Raw genomic sequence first — 17,123 nt, forward strand, 5'->3', positions numbered from 1 at the left:
GTGGTAAAACTCGGGGTGGGATCTTTCCCCGCAGACGACGCCCGTCCGCCCGCTCGCAGCGGGTGAGGCCGGACTACGAGTCCCGGCACGCACAGCCGCACGGCCTTGTGGGACTTGTAGTCCGTACGGCGCGCCAGCGAGCGTGCGGCGCAAAGCCCCGAACTACGACTCCCGGCGGCCAGCCCCGGAGACGCGGCCCGCGGAGAGGCCTCAGAGTTCCATGGCGGCGCCCCCAGCCTCTGCTGACGCGCCCCGCTTGCCTCCGCCGCCCGCTGCGGCGGGAGACGGGCCCGACCGGCCGGCGGAGAGGAGCGAGGCCTCGTGCGAGGACCGGTAGGCGCGCCCCGCCGAGCACGGGCTGGGGGCCGCGCACGCCCTCTCGCGTCCGCCGTGTGAGCCGGAGCCCGCGGTGCGGTGGGGCGTCGGCCTGCGGGCAGGGCGACCTCGACGGGCTGGGTCTGGACACGCGGGGGGGCCCCGGCCGCGGTGGGAGGTTCCTCCGGGCCTGGCGGGGCCGGCGGCGCTGAGCCCGGAGGTGAGACCGTGTCCGCCCCGCCGCTCCTCGATGGCCGGCGGCACCGGGTTCATGGGCAGGGCCTGCCGGGCGCCCAGTCCGAGGTTCTGCGGATAAAGCGGATTCTGCACGTAGCTGGCGTGGACTTTGTTGTCTGTCCCGAGGGGACGGCGAGGACCCCCGGGCTGGAGCATCTGAGGTGGTCGGTGTGTTCTGGAATCCGCCGGAACTCAGGCTCTGCTCCACCTAAGAGGCCAGGGTTCGTGAGTCTGGAGTGGATCGTGGCTGCTGCCTTCCGCCTGCCCCACCTGTTGTGCCGTGCCGCCAGGCTCTGGGGAGGCTTTGCAAGAGTTGAAGTTGGAAGGGTAGAGCGGGGGCAGGGCCATTTTGTCACTCTGACTGGGGAGATGGAAGAGGCCAAGAGGAAATGGGCTCCTACTGAGCTCCTGGGGCCAGGCCCACCAGGGGGCGGTGGCTGAGCCGCGATCCGGAGCAGCCCCCTGCACTTCCGGGTCTAAACTGTCGCTTCAGGAAGGCTCTGCGAGGGCCGCAGGTTGTGGGGGTCCAAGGAAACCACGGTTCCAGCCCGGGCATCTCATCTCGGGACTTGGGTGATCTCTCCAAGGCAGAAATGCTGTGTGCCTGGATTCCTCCAGAATGGTCTGGGTGCCAGGGCAACCTCTTTCTTGGAGGGAGGAGAGGGGCGGGGGGGGGGGGGGGTAAGGGATGAGGCGAGGCTGCCCGGCGATGACAGCTCTCCTTCAGGAGCCGCCAGATCGCAGGAGGCTGCCCAGGCCCTGAGGAGCATTGTGTGTCCTTCCCATCTCACACCTGCCCAGCAAAAAGTGACTATATGCCTGGCACAGGACTTGAGTCTGTGACACCTGCTTGTTCCAAAGAATCTTTGAGGTAGCCCAAGATCAGAGAGGATAAAGCTAGGTAAGCCCTTGAGAAAAGCACTCCCTGAGAACACAGATAGGTGGCAGCTGCAGTCAGGGCCCCATCCTGCGTGCAGAATCATGTAGTGGGCTTGGGTGCCCCCCCCCCCCACCATGATGTCCAGGGAAGCGTAGGTCGTAGGAAGAGAGCCAGGACCTGGGAGCCGTAAGTGGAGACTCCAGCGCGCTTTCTCCAGAGGCCCATGGGGTCTACCCTGGAACTGCCTCTGGACTTCACGGTTGTCCCTTGATGCTGGCTGGTGTCCTGAGGGCTGTTCCTCTGTGCTGCCCCCACAGTCCCTGCACACCCCCCAAGGGCCCTGGAGCTGGGTCTGGTTGACATTTTAGGTGTATGTGCCAGTGCCCCTGAGCTAAGGCTCTCCCCGACCACCCTTCCAGCTTCTTCCACGTCATTGCGGACACATTGGTATGGTTTGTCCACTTTGCCCTTGTGTTTTGTCTGCTTGCCCCTCTAGAGGGTTAGCTCCATGAGGACAGAGACTCCAACTCCCTTAGCACTGGACATGCTGATGGGTAAATGAGAATGGTGGTGATAACAGTGAACCCCTGGGGCTGTCTCCTGGTGCAGGCCGGGTGGAGGTGGGTTTGCAGCTATGGGAATGGAGGGAGGCTGGCTGGACCCGCCCAGAGCAGCAGGAACAAGGGACTTCTGCAGGGAGGTTTCCAGGGTAATGGGGTAGGGGCTGTGCAAGTCTCTGGAGCCTGTTTTTGGCTCCTTTAAGGCTGCAGCCCCCCAGTGTTCTACCTGCCCTGAGAATAATCCCCTGACACCTCTGTCTCTGAGCAGTCTGGGGTCCACTGGGGCCTGGCTCCTCCCTCCTCCATCCAGCCTCATTTGACTCATCCGGCAAACTTCCTAAACCTGGACAGGGTGTCAGGCACCAGTGAAGGCCCTGGTGCTGCATGCCCCGACTCTGCAGCCCTGTCCAGGACAGCTCCAGCCTCCCAAGTGTGGGCCAGCCCCTGCCTGCTTGTCCAGGCCAGGGAGCAGGAGGGGGAAGCTCTTGTGGGCAAAGTTGGACAGTTCAGTTCTGCCACCAAGTGCCTCTGGACAGGGAGACAGACACACCCTTGTTACCTGGGCGGCCAGGAGCGGCCCCTCTTCAGGTGTGTGAGCCCCATCTGGAATCTTCTCTTCCCTGAGCCTCCGTGTTGTTAGAAGCCAGGAGGAAAGCTGGAAAGGAGGCTGAGGACCTAGGGATGCAGACCGGTTCACACACTGCAGTAAAGATCTTTTGGCTGGCCCACCCTTGCTGAGGCTGGGGCTGAACCCATTCTTTCTCCTGCTGCCAGGCTAGAGAATGACTGTTTCCCCTGGCTGAACACGCAGCACTGGGTGGCCTTGGGGGATGAACTGGAGCCTACCCCTGGAGGGGGTGGGGCAGGTGGATAGAGTTTCAGGTTTGTTTATGCCTCTAGAAGGCACCTTGGGGCCAAGAGTGTCGGCGCAGCATTGACAGTCAGCAAGACTTGGCCAGGAGAGACCTCAGATTTCCCTGTTCTGTAGGGGTGTAGGAGAGGATTGGTTTTACAGTCCCAAGCAGGCCTGGGGTCTGGAGTTTTTTCCATGGTGTACTAGGAGGGGTGCACTGTGGTCCTCAGCAAGCACTGGGCCGGCAGCGCACCAGCCGGTGCACAGGCCAGGGCAGGCCTGAGGTCTGCCAGGGCCACAGGACACTGTTCTTTTCAGCAGGGTCAGTGCTATTAATATCGGGAAAGTGCACAGCCCCCAGCCGGGTGATCCTCTTAATGCCCGTGGCCTCAGCCTCTGAGGCCGGCAGTGAGTGCCGTTCCTTCCACACGGGAGGCTCTTCGGACCCAACCCCAGCTCCTCACCCGCAACACTTCCTGCCCACACATGGAGGGACAGTTTAGGCGTCTCCTGAGCTGTCCGAGGGGGCCACTGTGGGTCTAAGTGGCCCTGTGGAGATGCTCCTGCAGACACCTGGGATCACCCTGCTGTCCACTGTCCCCTGTGTCCCAGCCATGAGCAGCCCCCCAGCTTACCCTGGCATCAGGATCTCGGGATGCTGGGCCCTCGGAGCAGAAGGCAGGTGAGTGGCAGGCCTGTTGTCCCCCGCGGCTGTAGTGAGGCAACTGCCTTTGCAGTGTCTTGGCCGCTGGCAGCCCCATGTAGCGTGTGTCCGATCGACGTAGGGAAACAGGCCGGGTAGGTGCTCGCGAGGGGCCAGGCAGGGCTGGCCGCCAGCAGGGTCTGGTTTTGCTTGGGGCTGCCTGTTACAGGCGAGTCTCTGTTGTGGCTCATAATCCTTTGGTTTGAGATTAGCTTTTGTCACTGCAGCCAGAAGCACCCCGACCATCTGTTGACTGAGAAATGAGATCTTTTGTGCGATGTTCCCATTTCCAAGGTCGCGTCGCTGAGAAAATGGGGTGCGGCTTGCTCTGAGGTCACAGCGCGGCTTTGTCCCTGATTCCCAGAGAGAGACGGGGCTTTGGAGAAGGCAGTGCAGCTGGAGTTGGCTGCAGACCCAGCCTGATGCCTTCCCGGCCCATCACGCCCTAGATGGGGCGGCGCCCTAGACGGGGCGGGTTTCTGGCAAAGCTCTCTCTGCCCTACTTTCAGCTCTTCCTGGCGCACGGGTACTCTTCCCTGGAATGGTCCCAGGCTGTTGGCAGCATGAGCCTCAGAAGTTGTCAGTGGTGGTGGCCGTCATTACCTCGGTAGTACAATGAACACTCACAAATAGGGACTCTGAGTTTCCTGCTGGAGAGGCCAGGCCACTGCGCTGGGGTGAGAAGCAGGGGACGGGAGCGATGCCAGCCCCAGGCCTACGCTGCCCCGAGGCGGTCCTGCGTGGGCATGCTCAGCACGAGCGCACAAGAGTGCGTTCTTTGAGATGGGGAGGACTTCCTCCATTGCAAGTCAGGTTTTCCACATTGGAGTGTGCTCGCAGAAGGCACGGGGCTGGACTTTGTTCTCTGCCCACCGTCACCCCCAGGGCCACCGCAGGGCTGGCTCCACTCTCCCGAATGGGCCATCTGTCATCTCCAGAGCGAGCGGCGGGCCGCCTGCTTGGGAGGGCAACACATTGGTGAGCCGTGGGGGCCGTGTGCTCGGTGTGGTTAGACGAATACGTCCGGGGTTAGATCACACAGCACTGCCCTCTGCCCAGGTCCTGGAGATACTGCTGCTTGGTGCATGCTTTCCCCACCCCCTCACCGTGTCCCTCTCTGGTTTGACTGAATGGGCGTGTGGACGGCACTGCTGGGGTGGCTCCATGCTGGGCAGAATCCCCCACGTGCTTGCTGTTGGGTGACAGTGCCTAGGGCTGTCCTCGCTCCAGATTGCTGTCTCCAGAGCCACAGAGGTGACACTGAGCACACAGACAGGCTAATCACCTCCAGCGGTGGCTCCTTGTGCTGTCCTGGCAAGGAGCAGCAGCAGTCCTGTGCTGTCTGTCCCCCAGGATGCGGCCACGTGTCTCCTGTCATGTGGTGGGTGGTTTCTTGCTGCTGAAGTTGTCCTCTCAACACACCAGTAGGCTCCCGAGCACTACCTGTCACGCCTTTGGCTTCAGCTAATTCCTCCCACCCCCAACACGTGTGCACCCCACCTTCCCGGCTCTTGCAGGCTGTTCCAGAGGCAGGAAGGCACTGTCACGGGCCTGGGTGAGCTGGCAGCACCCTTGCCGGGGCATGGGTCTGCGGCCCGGTTCCAGGCACCCCGCGGCCCGGCACTGCTGGCTGTAGGGGTGGCAGCAGACTTCACAGACCGTAGCCCTCTCTATGCGCCCCATTTTGTTCACGCACCCTTAAATGAAGGCGTGTGCAGGCGGGCGGTTTTATGTAAATATATACATGAGTTCGTGTCTCATGGCACTGGACTTTCTCACCTAGCCATACTTCCACGACGCCTTCCCTGTCTCTGTTCATCCCCGGCTCTCCTGCTAGTACTGTGAGCAGCACTCATCACCAGGATCCTGGACCAGGGGTGGACAGGCAGTGCTGCAGAAAGCATTCCGCAGGGACCGACTTGCCCAGCACGTCACATGGTTCCCTGCCCTGTCTTCCCACCCGCCGGGGGCTCTGCCCAGATTGTCAGTAGTTGTGCTGGGCCATGACCTGCCTTGAAGCCTCGGGAGCAGGTCAGCAAGGTGATGCTTTGGCCAGCCCAGTCTCTCTCTTATGTGGTGGCCAGAAATGCCTTCTCCCTGGGCTTGTCCTGGCCTTGCAGCCATCTTTACACCAGGCTTTTGTGTCCAGTCCTCTCAGCACAGACTCTGAGCAGGCATCAGGCAGACACTGCCTCCCAGCTGGGCCACTCAGCCAAATTGAATGTCCCTGGAGCTGCCGCTCTTGGGATTTGAGGCCTTGGGCCAGCAGTCACACCGTACCCCTTCTGAAATGACAGAGACATCAGCATGTCCCTTCGGCACTAGGGGTACAGCATGGGCAGGACAGAACACAGATGCCGTCCGTGCCTTCCCTGGATTGAGTTTTCCAGCTCGTAGCCCCTGGAGGCCGCTGCCTTCTGCCCGAAGTTTGCAGCGTGCTGGAGGGCAAGAAGCAAGGGCTTCCCTGTAGGCCTCCCAGTGCAGGGCCTTCCTCCTGCAGCCATCCACTCTGCCGCCCTGCCCAGCTTTCCCATCAGCGGCTTCCTTCTCCGGAGCCCCTCTCCCTGTGTACCCTACGGGGTGGCAGGGATCAGATCATATAAAACAAGAGGACTGCCCAGAGAGTGTCCTGGGAGGAAACATAGTCCTTCACGGGGTCTTGACTGCCATTGGTGTGCCCCTCTCATCTCCTGAAAGGACAGGGGCCCTATGGAGCCAGCTGGTGCCCAGCCTACGAGGAAAGAGGAGCCAGGCCCAAGGTGGCAGTCCTCATTGCCCTGTGTTTGCTGTCCCTCTGAACTTGTGTGGGCAGTGGCGGTCCGAGGCCCAGAGCCCTGTGGATGGGCTGCGGGTGGTTTTTTGTGTATGCCCCAATTGAGTCTGCCCCCCGCCGCGCCGTGCCCGTGTGCCTGCACGGGGGGCTGCGCCCCACGGCGGCCACGCCAGGCCCGACACAGGACGGCAGAGGCGAGCGTGTACTCCTTCTCTGCAGCAGCAATGCGGAGTCCTTGGACAGGCTCCTCCCGGCTGTGGGCACCAGGCGCTCGCCCCGGAAGCGCACCACCAGCCAGTGCAAGTCTGAGCCGCCCCTGCTGCGCACCAGCAAGCGCACCATCTACACAGCCGGGCGGCCGCCCTGGTACAACGAGCATGGCACGCAGTCCAAGGAGGCCTTCGCCATCGGTGAGCAAGGCCCGCGGCGGGAGGGGGAGGTCAGGCAGGACCTGTCATCGAGCACCTGAGCAGCAGCTCCACTGATGTCAGCAGCCTCGTGCCCCTCAGTTGTGTCAGGGAACCCATCTGGGAGGATGGCTGGGCGGCCCTTGCTCAGGGTCACTCTGCCCCTTCCCGCAGGCCTGGGAGGCGGCAGCGCCTCCGGGAAGACAACTGTGGCCAGGATGATCATCGAGGCCCTGGACGTGCCCTGGGTGGTCTTGCTGTCCATGGACTCCTTCTACAAGGTGAGGAGCACTCCCGCACATGCAGGCCATGTCCTCAGAGGGGCCTGGAGCCCCCGCCCCGGCCCCGGGCATGGTGGGGAGGGGTGCACAGAGCCCCTGCCTCCTCCCCCTACAGGTGCTCACCACGCAGCAACAGGAGCAGGCTGCCCGCAACAACTTCAACTTTGACCATCCAGACGCCTTTGACTTTGACCTCATTGTGTCCACCCTCAAGAAGCTGAAGCAGGGCAAGAGTGTCAAGGTTCCCGTGTACGACTTCACCACCCACAGCCGGAAGAAAGACTGGGTAGGCCCGCCGGGCTCGGCCTGTGCCTATCCTCCTGGGAGCATGGTGGGCACAGAGGGTGAACCACTGCACGATTCCTTTGCAGAAAACGCTCTATGGTGCAAACGTCATCATCTTCGAGGGCATCATGGCCTTTGCTGACAAGACACTGCTGGAGGTGAGAGTGGGGCTCGAGGCTGACGGCCGGGGACGCCCACCCCGGCTCAGCTCTCTGCCCCCCCCTGGTTCTAACCTCAAACCTGCCTCCTCCAAGCAGGCCAAGCCACTGGCTCTGACAGGTGCATGGCCACCTGTCCCGTCCTTGTGGTACAGTCACTGGGTGTTGGGTGAGGAATGGCTACTCTGTGGGGAGCCAGTCGGGACGTTGGGTCAAGCAGACCCGCCACTCCCACAGAGAGACTGGAAATGCCCTTGGTGGGGGAGGCAGCCTGAGGAGGGGCTCCCTTCCAGGTGGGGGTGCAAGCCCTGGGCCGGGGCCTCTACTGTGTTTTCTTTCTCTTCTGATCCTTACTCACCCTCTTCATGTCTGTGTTTCCTTTGCTGTTCTTTGGGGCTCATGCAGGCACTGAGGTCAGAGTGACCTTGGGGTGGTGGGTGCAGGTTTGCGTGTGTGCACGTGCGTGCTCTTGCCTGGGATGGAGGCGGGCCCTTGTGTCTGTGCCGTCTGCGTGGTGCACCCCTGACCCCTGGCAGGCGTGCACAGCCGCATCCATCCCGCCAGGCCATGCTGTGCGGGGCTCCCTCTCCTGCCCCTGCTGAGGCCCATCGGGGGAGGCCTGTGCTCACAGCCAGCTGTGCTGTGCTCCTGGTTCCTTGTAGTTCTGAGGCCAGCGAGTTTGGGTTGAGGCTCAGGGAACTCCGCTGCCCACCGTACAGCAGTGCCCAGCCCCACATCCGCCCATTCTAGGCCAGACCTGAACTCACCAAGCCCAAGAACCATGGTGGGGGATGTGGTGGGGAGGGAACAAGTCCCCAGTCCCCTGGTGTGTGTGAGGGCATGTAGATAGCGGACGACCCACGGTCGTGGTGCCGGCCCCACCTGCCTCAGGAACCAGTACCCATCCAGTGGCCTTTGGCTGAAGCCCTTGGTGGACAGCGCCCCCGCGCAACGTGTACGTGCCCCCACAGCCACGCACACTGCCAGCCAGAGGTACCAGCCAGACCCTCAAGGTGCCCCAAGGTCGGCGCACAGCCCAGAGATCTTTGCAGGAACTGGTCCCGATGTCGCCCACACTGGCTCTGCCGGTGGCACGCCCCGCTCAGCAGCCGGCTCTCCCCATCCAGCTCCTGGACATGAAGATCTTTGTGGACACAGACTCTGACATCCGCCTTGTGCGACGGCTGCGCCGGGACATCAGCGAGCGAGGCCGAGACATTGAGGGCGTCATCAAGCAGTACAACAAGTTCGTCAAACCTGCCTTCGACCAGTACATCCAGCCCACCATGCGTGTGGCAGACATCGTGGTGCCCTGGGGTGAGCCTGCAGACCCACCTGCCCTGGGGATGTGGGCAGAGGAGGCCTTGGTTGCCCGTGTCACCCTCCTGACCTGTCCTGTCCCGTCCCAGGGAGCGGGAACACAGTGGCCATCGACTTGATCGTGCAGCACATGCACAGCCAGCTGGAGGAGGTGAGTCAGCTGGGCCAGGTTCCCAGCTACCTGCAGCCCGCCCGGCCCCACTCCCTGCCTCCCTGCAGCCACCATCCACAGCCACCTGCTCTGCAGCCCCTGTGTATTTACTGTCCCCTGCCACGTTCTGGCCCTCCAGTGTCCCAGGCCTGCTCGGTCAGCCTTGCTGCCCACCAGCCCCCGGCCCTTTGTGCTGGCCAGAGGCAGCTGGGTTCCCTGAGGAAGCGTGGAGTGTACAGGTGCCTTCTGGTGTTTCCGGCCTGAGCTGGGTCTTGAGTGGAAGGGTGCACTCCTGTTCTTCCCAAAGCTTCCAGGGACCGTTGGGTGTCAGTGCTGGGTGCTGTGTCCCGAACACTCCAGGAGGGGTGCCCCAACCTGAAGTTACATGCGCCGGGCTGGCTAAGGGCACTGCCCACCGCTCTGGGCAGGCTCCGTAATGGGGTGCTGGAAGCCTGAGGAATGAGGAACAGAGCCCCAGGAGTCCTGGCTCTTACTGCCCAGTCCAGAGGGTGCCCAGGTCACAGGCCGTAACAGCTGGTTCCCTCCCATGGTTGGCAGCTGCCTCGGATGATCCGTTGGTGGGGCTGTGGCAGGTCCGTTCCTGGGTGGGGGTGGCCCAGCTGGCCAGGGTGCACGGTGGCGAGGGGCTGTGCTGTCCGGTGACTGCGAGGTGAGCAGCGCTACCATCACTGACGTGCCACCCCATTCCCTTGTGTCTCCCTGTGTTGCTGCCGCAGCGTGAGCTCAGTGTCAGGTAAGACTTCCTACACCTGTCTGCACAGACGGAGGCATTTCCAACATCCACAGGCAGCTCAGAATTTGGGTTGTCACCTGGGCAGGCGGGAGGGTCCTCTCCTGTCATGCCCACCCTTGGGCAGCCCTGCCCCAGGCACGGAAGGGACAGTGTGGTGGCCCCCACACTGCTTTTGCCTGTCCTTGTTGGCAGATGAGGAAACTAAGGCACAGAGATGTTAAGGAACTCGCCCAAGGTCACACAGAGCCCTGACTCTGCCCTGGTCAGACCTCTCTGGAGGCCTCTCCCTAGCATGGGGCTGGTTGCATGGGGTCTGACGCCAGAGGGCACAGCTGTGCTGAGCCAGCCCTGTTGGGTGCCCCCCAGGTCAGTGGCTACAGGCCTGCCCCTCAGAAGCTAGAGGGAGGGCCTGGGTTTATACCTCCTTTGCCTGATCTGAGGGTCCGGTCTGGATTCCCACAGATGGTGGTGAGGCCTCAGCCCCCTGGCCCCCTGCCCATCTGGCCCTGGAGAGAGAGAGAGCCAGGAGCTCTGAATGCACCAGGGCCCCAAGGGAGCAGAGGAAGCACCTACCCCACACAGTGCTCAGCATGAATGAATGAATGAATGAATGAATGACCTGCCTTTAGCCCAGGCTTTCTGTGGGATCGGGAAGCACCAGGAGAGCCCCCGGTTCACAACTGGGAGCCCCAGCTGCTGCGTTGGGAATGCCTCCAGGGCCAGTCACTGGCCCCTCCAGTGTCCTGCCCTCGCTTGAATCACTGCTTGGCTCTCCTCCAGACCAGGGCACCTGCAGGGATTGTCCTGTCAGGCCCTCTGGAAGCCTCTGTTGTGAGAATACAGTTCCTGGGGTTTCAGACTTGAGAAAACACCCAAATGCTGCTGCCGGCCAGTTCCCCTTCTCTGGCCAGCCACGGAAGTGGTGGCTGGTGGCCGCTTGCCTCTGTCAGCCCCAGGAAGTGTTGCTGGTGGGCGGTCGGCGGGGACAGGCAGGCAGGCAGGCCTCTGGGCGGGGGCCGTGCCTCGCAGAGCAAAGCCTCCAGGGGTCCCCCAGTCGCCCGCCACCTGCCTCTCTCTCTCAGGCCATCTAGCCGGAGGCTGCAGGGGCTGCCCGCGCTCCCTTGCTAAATGCTCTTTTTCTCTTTGTTCTTTTCCTCTTTGTAAACCCTTGGGTTTCCTGCCCTGTTCCCTCCCCGAACGTACTCTTCACCTGGCGAGCAGAGGAAGCTGCGCTGGGATATGTGAGGACAGAGTGCGCTCTGGTTGTGCTGCTGCTGTGCTGTGCGCTGCTGGGGGAGGGGGGCTGCTGTCCCCGCCCCTGCTCCGCCCTCCCCCGGCTCTGCCCCGCCCCCTCCCCTCTGCCCCGCCCTCCCCCAGCTCTGCCCTCTGCTCCGCCCCCTCTGCTCTGCTCCGCCCTCCCCCAACTCTGCCCTCTGCCCCGCCCCCTCTGCTCCGTCCTGCCCCACCCCCTCTGTTCCCCCCTTCCCCCCCTCCTCTCCCCGCTCCAGGCCTGGTGCAGCAGGGGTGGCCCTGAGCTAGATTTGCTCCTGTCTTCTGAGAGGGTGGTGCATCACCTGGAGGGAAGGGTCAGGGTGAAGTTTGGCCCTGAAGCTCAGTTGTTGCCCAGAGAGACATGTTCTGGGGTTGGGGACCAGTCGCCCTTCCTGGGGGCTGAGACTCCTTCTCCCTCCCGCTGCCTGGTCCCCTTTCGCTTTCTCCCGAGCAAGGCCCGGAGGGGACTGGGGCTGGGAGGGGAGGCTGACACCGTAGCCCCTCGCTTTCCCACCTGAAGGTCAGCTGCTCTGCCTTCGCCTGGCGGGCGTATCCCGGGGGTGGGGCCCTCCCTCCAGGTCGGCCACAGGGAGGCGGCGGCCCCCACTCTGCACGCCCCACTGTCCCCCTCACATCTGCCCCACACACAGTGTCGGAGCGGGAGGATGGGGCGCCAGGAGGAGACACCCCTTCTTGAGTCCCCCAATTGGCTTGTGTTTCCAGGGCCGCACTGGCCTCGGCGCACCAGTGCCACCCTCTGCCTCAGACGCTGAGTGTCCTCGAGAGCACGCCGCAGGTGCGAGGCATGCACACCATCATCAGGTGAGAGCCCTTCTGTAGGACGAGGTGGCCCCTGGCGGCCCACCCCTTTGCTTAACGCCACCGGCCCACAGGGACAAGGAGACCAGCCGTGACGAATTCATCTTCTACTCCAAGCGGTTGATGCGGCTGCTCATTGAGCATGCGCTCTCCTTCCTGCCCTTCCAGGTGCGGGGCGGGGTGGGGACCGGCGGGGGTGGGGGGGGGGCGGGGGAGCGGGATGTGGGCGGCCCCTCGTGCTCACGAGCGCCCCCACCCCCTCTGTGCGCAGGACTGCGTCGTGCAGACCCCGCAGGGGCAGGACTACGCGGGCAAGTGCTATGCGGGGAAGCAGGTACCGGCGGGGCCGCAGCCGGGGGGGGGGGGTGTGGAGGGCGGGGGGGGGGGGGGGGGGGCGAGACTGGGGCAGCCGGGGAGGCGAGGCGGGAGGTCCGGCCAGCTCAACGCCCCCCACCCCCGGGCCCCCAGATCACTGGCGTGTCCATCCTGCGGGCCGGTGAGACGATGGAGCCCGCGCTGCGGGCCGTGTGCAAAGACGTGCGCATAGGCACTATCCTCATCCAGACCAACCAGCTCACTGGGGAGCCCGAGGTGCGGGGCCGGAAGGAGCCTGGAGGGCAGGGCAGGGGCCAAGGGGCGCAGGGGGCCGGGGGGGGGGGGGGGGGGGGGGCGGTGGTAATCCGGGGCGGGGAGAGTCCGGAGGGCAGCCCTGGCTTTGTGCCGGCTCTGACTCCGGCTCCGACTCCGGCTCCTCGCAGCTCCACTACCTGCGGCTGCCCAAGGACATTAGTGACGACCATGTCATCCTGATGGACTGCACCGTGTCCACGGGCGCTGCAGCCATGATGGCCGTGCGGGTGCTCTTGGTGAGTGGGTTGGAGGGGGCCGCCGGCCGCAGGGCTGGCTTGGAATTCACCGGCCCCGTACCGTGCAGGACCACGACGTGCCGGAGGACAAGATCTTCTTGCTGTCGCTGCTCATGGCGGAGATGGGTGTTCACTCGGTGGCGTATGCTTTCCCGCAAGTGAGGATCCTCACCACAGCTGTGGACAAGCGCGTCAATGACCTCTTCCGCATCATCCCTGGCATCGGTGAGGCGGCGCAGGGCCGGTCAGCGGGGCTGGGGGGGGGGGGGGGGGGCTGGCGGCTGGAATCCCCGCCACGAGGGCCTGCTTCCTTCCCCAGGGAACTTCGGTGACCGCTACTTCGGGACCGACGCTGTTCCTGACGGCAGTGATGAGGAAGAGTGGCCTCCACGAGCGAGCCTGAGCGAGCCTGAGCGAGCCTGAGCCCTCCTGCCCTCGCCCCCACCCAGCCTCTTCCCGCCTCGCGTGGCCTTGCTTACGGAGATGTCGTAACTTATTTCAGTTTAAAGAAAGACGTTACCGCTGCAACTCACTCTGTACGTTTTATAAAATAAAGTTCAGGGAAACGAAGCCGTGACTGATGGGTGAGGGGCACCTGAGTGCTGCCCTGCCTGGGACCGAGGTGCAGAGAGCCACCACGGAGAGGAAGAGTCCAGGGGCCTGGCCTTCTCCACAACACAACAGGCACCCCCGGTCTCGCGCTGGGCTTTCCCGGCGATCCGGGCTCAGTGCCGGATTTAGGAGGGCACAGCTCCTGGCTCTGCTAGACGGGCCCCTGGGTGGCCGCCTGGACCTGGGGCTCTGGGTCTCAAGAGACAGCCTCCGCAGCCGCCTCCCACCCCCACCATGTGTTCGTAGTATCGGGGAGCGGGGCGGAAATCAGCATGTGGGCGGCGGTAGGAGGGAGTGACGAGTGGATCCCAGCCACTGACAAGAGCCCCAAGTTGCAGCAGAGATGGCGGGGCCTCAGCGGCCGGCCGTGCTGTGTGGGGCCAGAAACCCACCTCCGGCCCTGCCTTCGTTGCCGCCGGGCTCGAGGGTGCGTGGGCTTCTCTCGCTCCCCTCCAGACGGTGGGTCTGTGGCAGGCCGGCCTGGGTGTGGGTGTGTGGGACGCAGATGCTTGGGCTGCTGGGGGTGGGCTGCCAGGCACCCCCAGCCTTCCTCCCCCTCTTTCTTCCAGGGCTGGCTCTTGCCGCTTTCCTGCCTTCCTGATCTCCTTGGTTCCCCCCCCCCCCCCCCCCCCCCCCCCAAAGACCATGTCATGGAAAAGCTTGTGGGGGCGTGGACAGGAAGTCACTGGGTGGGGGCCAGGCCAAGGGCAGGCAGATAAAGGCAGGAGGCTGTCCGAGGGGTGGCCAGGCACCAGGGACAGAGCACGGGCATGGGGCCCAGAGGTCAGCAGGAGGGGCTTCTGCCCAAGCTGGTGAGTAGACCCCTCTCCCCATGTTCTGGGGCCCCCGCTCACCCATTCTAACATCCTTGTGCTGTGTGCTGGAACCTGGCCTGGCCCTGCTTAGGAGGTACCCTGGGGCGGTGAGGCTGAGAACGTGCCATTCGGTCACACCGGGTCTTTCCAGAACAGAAATAGGGCAAACCGTTAATGCGGGTCCAGGCAGAGGCTAGGTTATTCCTCGGAGGGCCCCCCAGAGTCCAGCTAGGGGCTGACCAGCTCCCAGAGAATAACTCAAACCCACACACGTACACCCACGTATCAACACCACGCACACACATCAGCACACAGCAAATCCACAGGCACGTGTGCGTGTGCACAACGCAGCTGGAAGGAAAGGGCCCCGTTGCCCCTGCCCAACTCAGCCAGCCCCTGGGGGAGGACGAGTTCCTCCCGCTTCTTGAGGGTCAGTGGGGGCCTAGGGCAGAATCGGGAGACGGGAAGCCTGAACCAGAGGACCTGCCCCCTCAGGCTGTGGTCCCTTCGTCCAAGGCAACTTGGGGAAGCTAGGCCATGGGCTTGGGGGGGGGGGTGTTCTTGAGCCCATCTCCTGCTGGGTCCTGTTGGGGGCAGGGAGTAGAAGTAGGTCACCTTGCACATGGCGCTGGGGGAGGGTCTTCAGGCTGCCAGAGAAAGGAGGGGACAATTCCTCTGGGCCTTGGGGCCTCTTAGTCCCAGAGATAGGACCAGAATCCAAGGTCCAAGACTTTTCTGGGAACCACAATCAACACAGCTTCTGGGCACATCGGGGGGTTCCAGTTGGGGCAGAAGGCGTGGGTGAGGCCCTCCAGGGATGGATGAGCCCATCCCCAGGACACTCTCCGGTGGCCCTCATGCTGCCTTTCCGGGCATCTGGGCTCCTCCGGGCCCAGCAGAAGCTGAGGGGTGGGGGTGGGGGGGGCAGGTGCCTGGGGGAGAAGTTGAGGAGAGCTGGGAAGACCGGGCTACAGCCGGGAGCCCATCCCACGCTGGTCCAGACGCTCCCATGACATGGTGGGTGTCCTTCACCAGCTGCCCCCGGGCGGTGCCTCCAGGACTGTCCAACCTGAGAATGGTGTCTCCGGGGTCCATCTCAGGTTCGTCAGCCCGTGAGGTGCCACCCCTTTGCCAGCAGCGGCTGCCACAAGGCGAGGAGCGATGCCCCCGGGGCCTGGCCGGAAGGGAAGCTTGGGGAGCCCCAGACCGGCATTAGGCACATCTGGTGGGCACGCTCAGTCGGGCAAGTCAGCCAGGTTGTCAGCAGTGGAGTCTGGGGGCTGCTACGGGCCTGGGGCAAGACTCCACCCCTCACGGGGCCTCAGCTGCCCCCCCCCCCGCCCCGCCCCGCCCCCCACCGAACCGCAAGGTGCCCGGATTCCTGGCCGGGCTCGCTCGGGCTCCGCAGCCCGGAGCCGTGGGTTTGCTCTGAGCAGGACGGGAGGGAGCGGCAGATTCAGAGGCGCGAAGGGGCCCGGCGGGGGTTAGCGGGTGGGTTTTTAGCTGGCCTCGGGTAGAAGGGCAAGAATGGGGTGATTCGCACATGGGGTTCACGAGGACCCACCTCTTTGACCGCCACAGGACGGGGCCAGAGGAGGGGCTGAGCTGGGAGCGGTATCGGCCTCAGCGGCGACACGCCCGGGGTCGGCGCGCCGGTGGGTGTGGGCCTGGCTCCCGGCGCGGGTCCTCAGGCTCATCTCTCTGGTCACCGACCGGCCTCCAGGGGGCCGAGGATTGGCCCGCCGTCACGTGGCGGGGGTGGGGCTAGCGCTGCCCCCGCCCCCTCCGAGCCTCCCGCGCCCCCGCTGCGCCCCCGGGCCCCGGCGCCAGCGGAGCCGCCGAGCGAGCGTGGGGAGCCGGCCCGCGCGGCACCGCGCACCCGGAAGGAGAGGGGCTGGGGTGGGGGGGGGCCGGTGAGCGGAGTCCGCGGAGAAACGGTAGGAGCGGGGGTCCCTCTGCGGCAGGAGAGAGCCCGGCGTCCGGGGCTGCGAGCGGCCGTGCGCTCGCCGGGTGGGGCCGCGCCGGGGACCCCTCCAGACCCGGACGCCCCGGTTCCCCCGTGTCCTGCCCGCGGCCCGTGGCCGCTCGAGCTGCTCTCGCGGAGTCGCTGCCGCGGTCTTCCTGGGGGGGGGGGGGGCCCCCCCCCCCCCCCCCCCATCCCGGCCTGGCCCTCGGCGCCCCGGGTCCCCAGACCCCTGCCCCCGCCGCGGGGGGCCACGTCCCGCCACTTCCCGGTCGCCCCCTCCCGCTTCTTCCCCGCTTCTAGTGGTGACGGTGACCGGCGCAGTCCACGGGCTTCCGGATGGGTGCCCAGCCACGGCCCGCTGGCCGTGCGTGCACCTGCTCCCGGCAGCCCGGCTTCGGTCAGCAGCGAAAAACCGAAAAGCCACGTCCTCAGCTAGCAAGGCCGTCGACCACTTGTGGTTAGTTCTAGGATGCAGGCCATACAGCAGCTGAAGCAAACAAACCAAACCTACGTGGAGCCACGATGGAGTTTTCAAAACACCTGCACTGAAGGAAGACGCATGCTGAGAACAGCATGCTACAGTTGAGGCAAAATTTGAGAGGTCGATAAAATCATGAATGAAATAGGCTTTATGGCTGCTGACATCAGTGGGCAGGGTTAGAACCACAGGCAGAAGTAGACTGAAATTCTGGTGGCCACGGCTGGAAGGGGGACGCGGGGCTGGGGAGCGAGGTACAGGGCTTCACCGTCAGCTTTCCTTTTATGGAAAATCTAAATCAAACGGCTTCAAATTTATGTCCAGAAGGAGGGTCTGTTTCAAGGTGTTTGTTAAATTACTTTTAGCATTTCTATGCTGCTTAATTTTTTTCCTAGTATTTCTGCCTTGCTCTAAGACCAAGGGAACAGACGACCCAGTACCCTGACCCAAGGGGGGGGGGGTCCCAGGTGTGAGGGACAGTCACTGGAAGGGTATGGAAGGGGACACTTGTGGCCGGGACTGGGTGGTCACACCCACGGGCCTCCTGGCTCAGGGTGGCCTCTCCCACCTAAAGCCAAGGCCCCTGGGCCACCCGCCCCACTGTGTGGGCCGGACACG

General features: G+C 64.1%; 1 protein-coding gene across 7 annotated transcripts; it reads left to right on the forward strand.

Moving 5' to 3' along the window:
- The first annotated feature begins 80 nt into the window (after nucleotides 1–80).
- Nucleotides 81–13,204, forward strand: UCKL1 (uridine-cytidine kinase 1 like 1). Of its 7 annotated transcripts, none has more exons than XM_049650417.1 (15): nucleotides 81–333; nucleotides 6,541–6,731; nucleotides 6,903–7,009; nucleotides 7,125–7,295; nucleotides 7,381–7,452; nucleotides 8,580–8,769; nucleotides 8,862–8,923; nucleotides 9,661–9,677; nucleotides 11,673–11,771; nucleotides 11,843–11,936; nucleotides 12,040–12,102; nucleotides 12,237–12,359; nucleotides 12,527–12,634; nucleotides 12,703–12,859; nucleotides 12,954–13,204. In XM_049650417.1, the coding sequence occupies exons 1-15, from the start codon at nucleotides 221–223 to the stop codon at nucleotides 13,055–13,057; spliced, it is 1,671 nt and encodes a 556-aa protein (XP_049506374.1). In that variant the 5' UTR covers nucleotides 81–220; the 3' UTR covers nucleotides 13,058–13,204. The 7 variants fall into 7 exon arrangements, with proteins under 7 accessions (XP_049506374.1, XP_049506373.1, XP_049506376.1 ...); XM_049650416.1 differs by lacking the exon at nucleotides 9,661–9,677 and adding an exon at nucleotides 10,899–10,918; XM_049650419.1 differs by having other exon boundaries at nucleotides 6,544–6,731.
- The last annotated feature ends 3,919 nt before the right edge of the window (nucleotides 13,205–17,123 follow it).

The sequence above is a fragment of the Panthera uncia genome, assembly GCF_023721935.1.
Source record: "Panthera uncia isolate 11264 chromosome A3 unlocalized genomic scaffold, Puncia_PCG_1.0 HiC_scaffold_11, whole genome shotgun sequence".
In the NCBI taxonomy this organism is placed as follows: domain Eukaryota; kingdom Metazoa; phylum Chordata; class Mammalia; order Carnivora; family Felidae; genus Panthera; species Panthera uncia.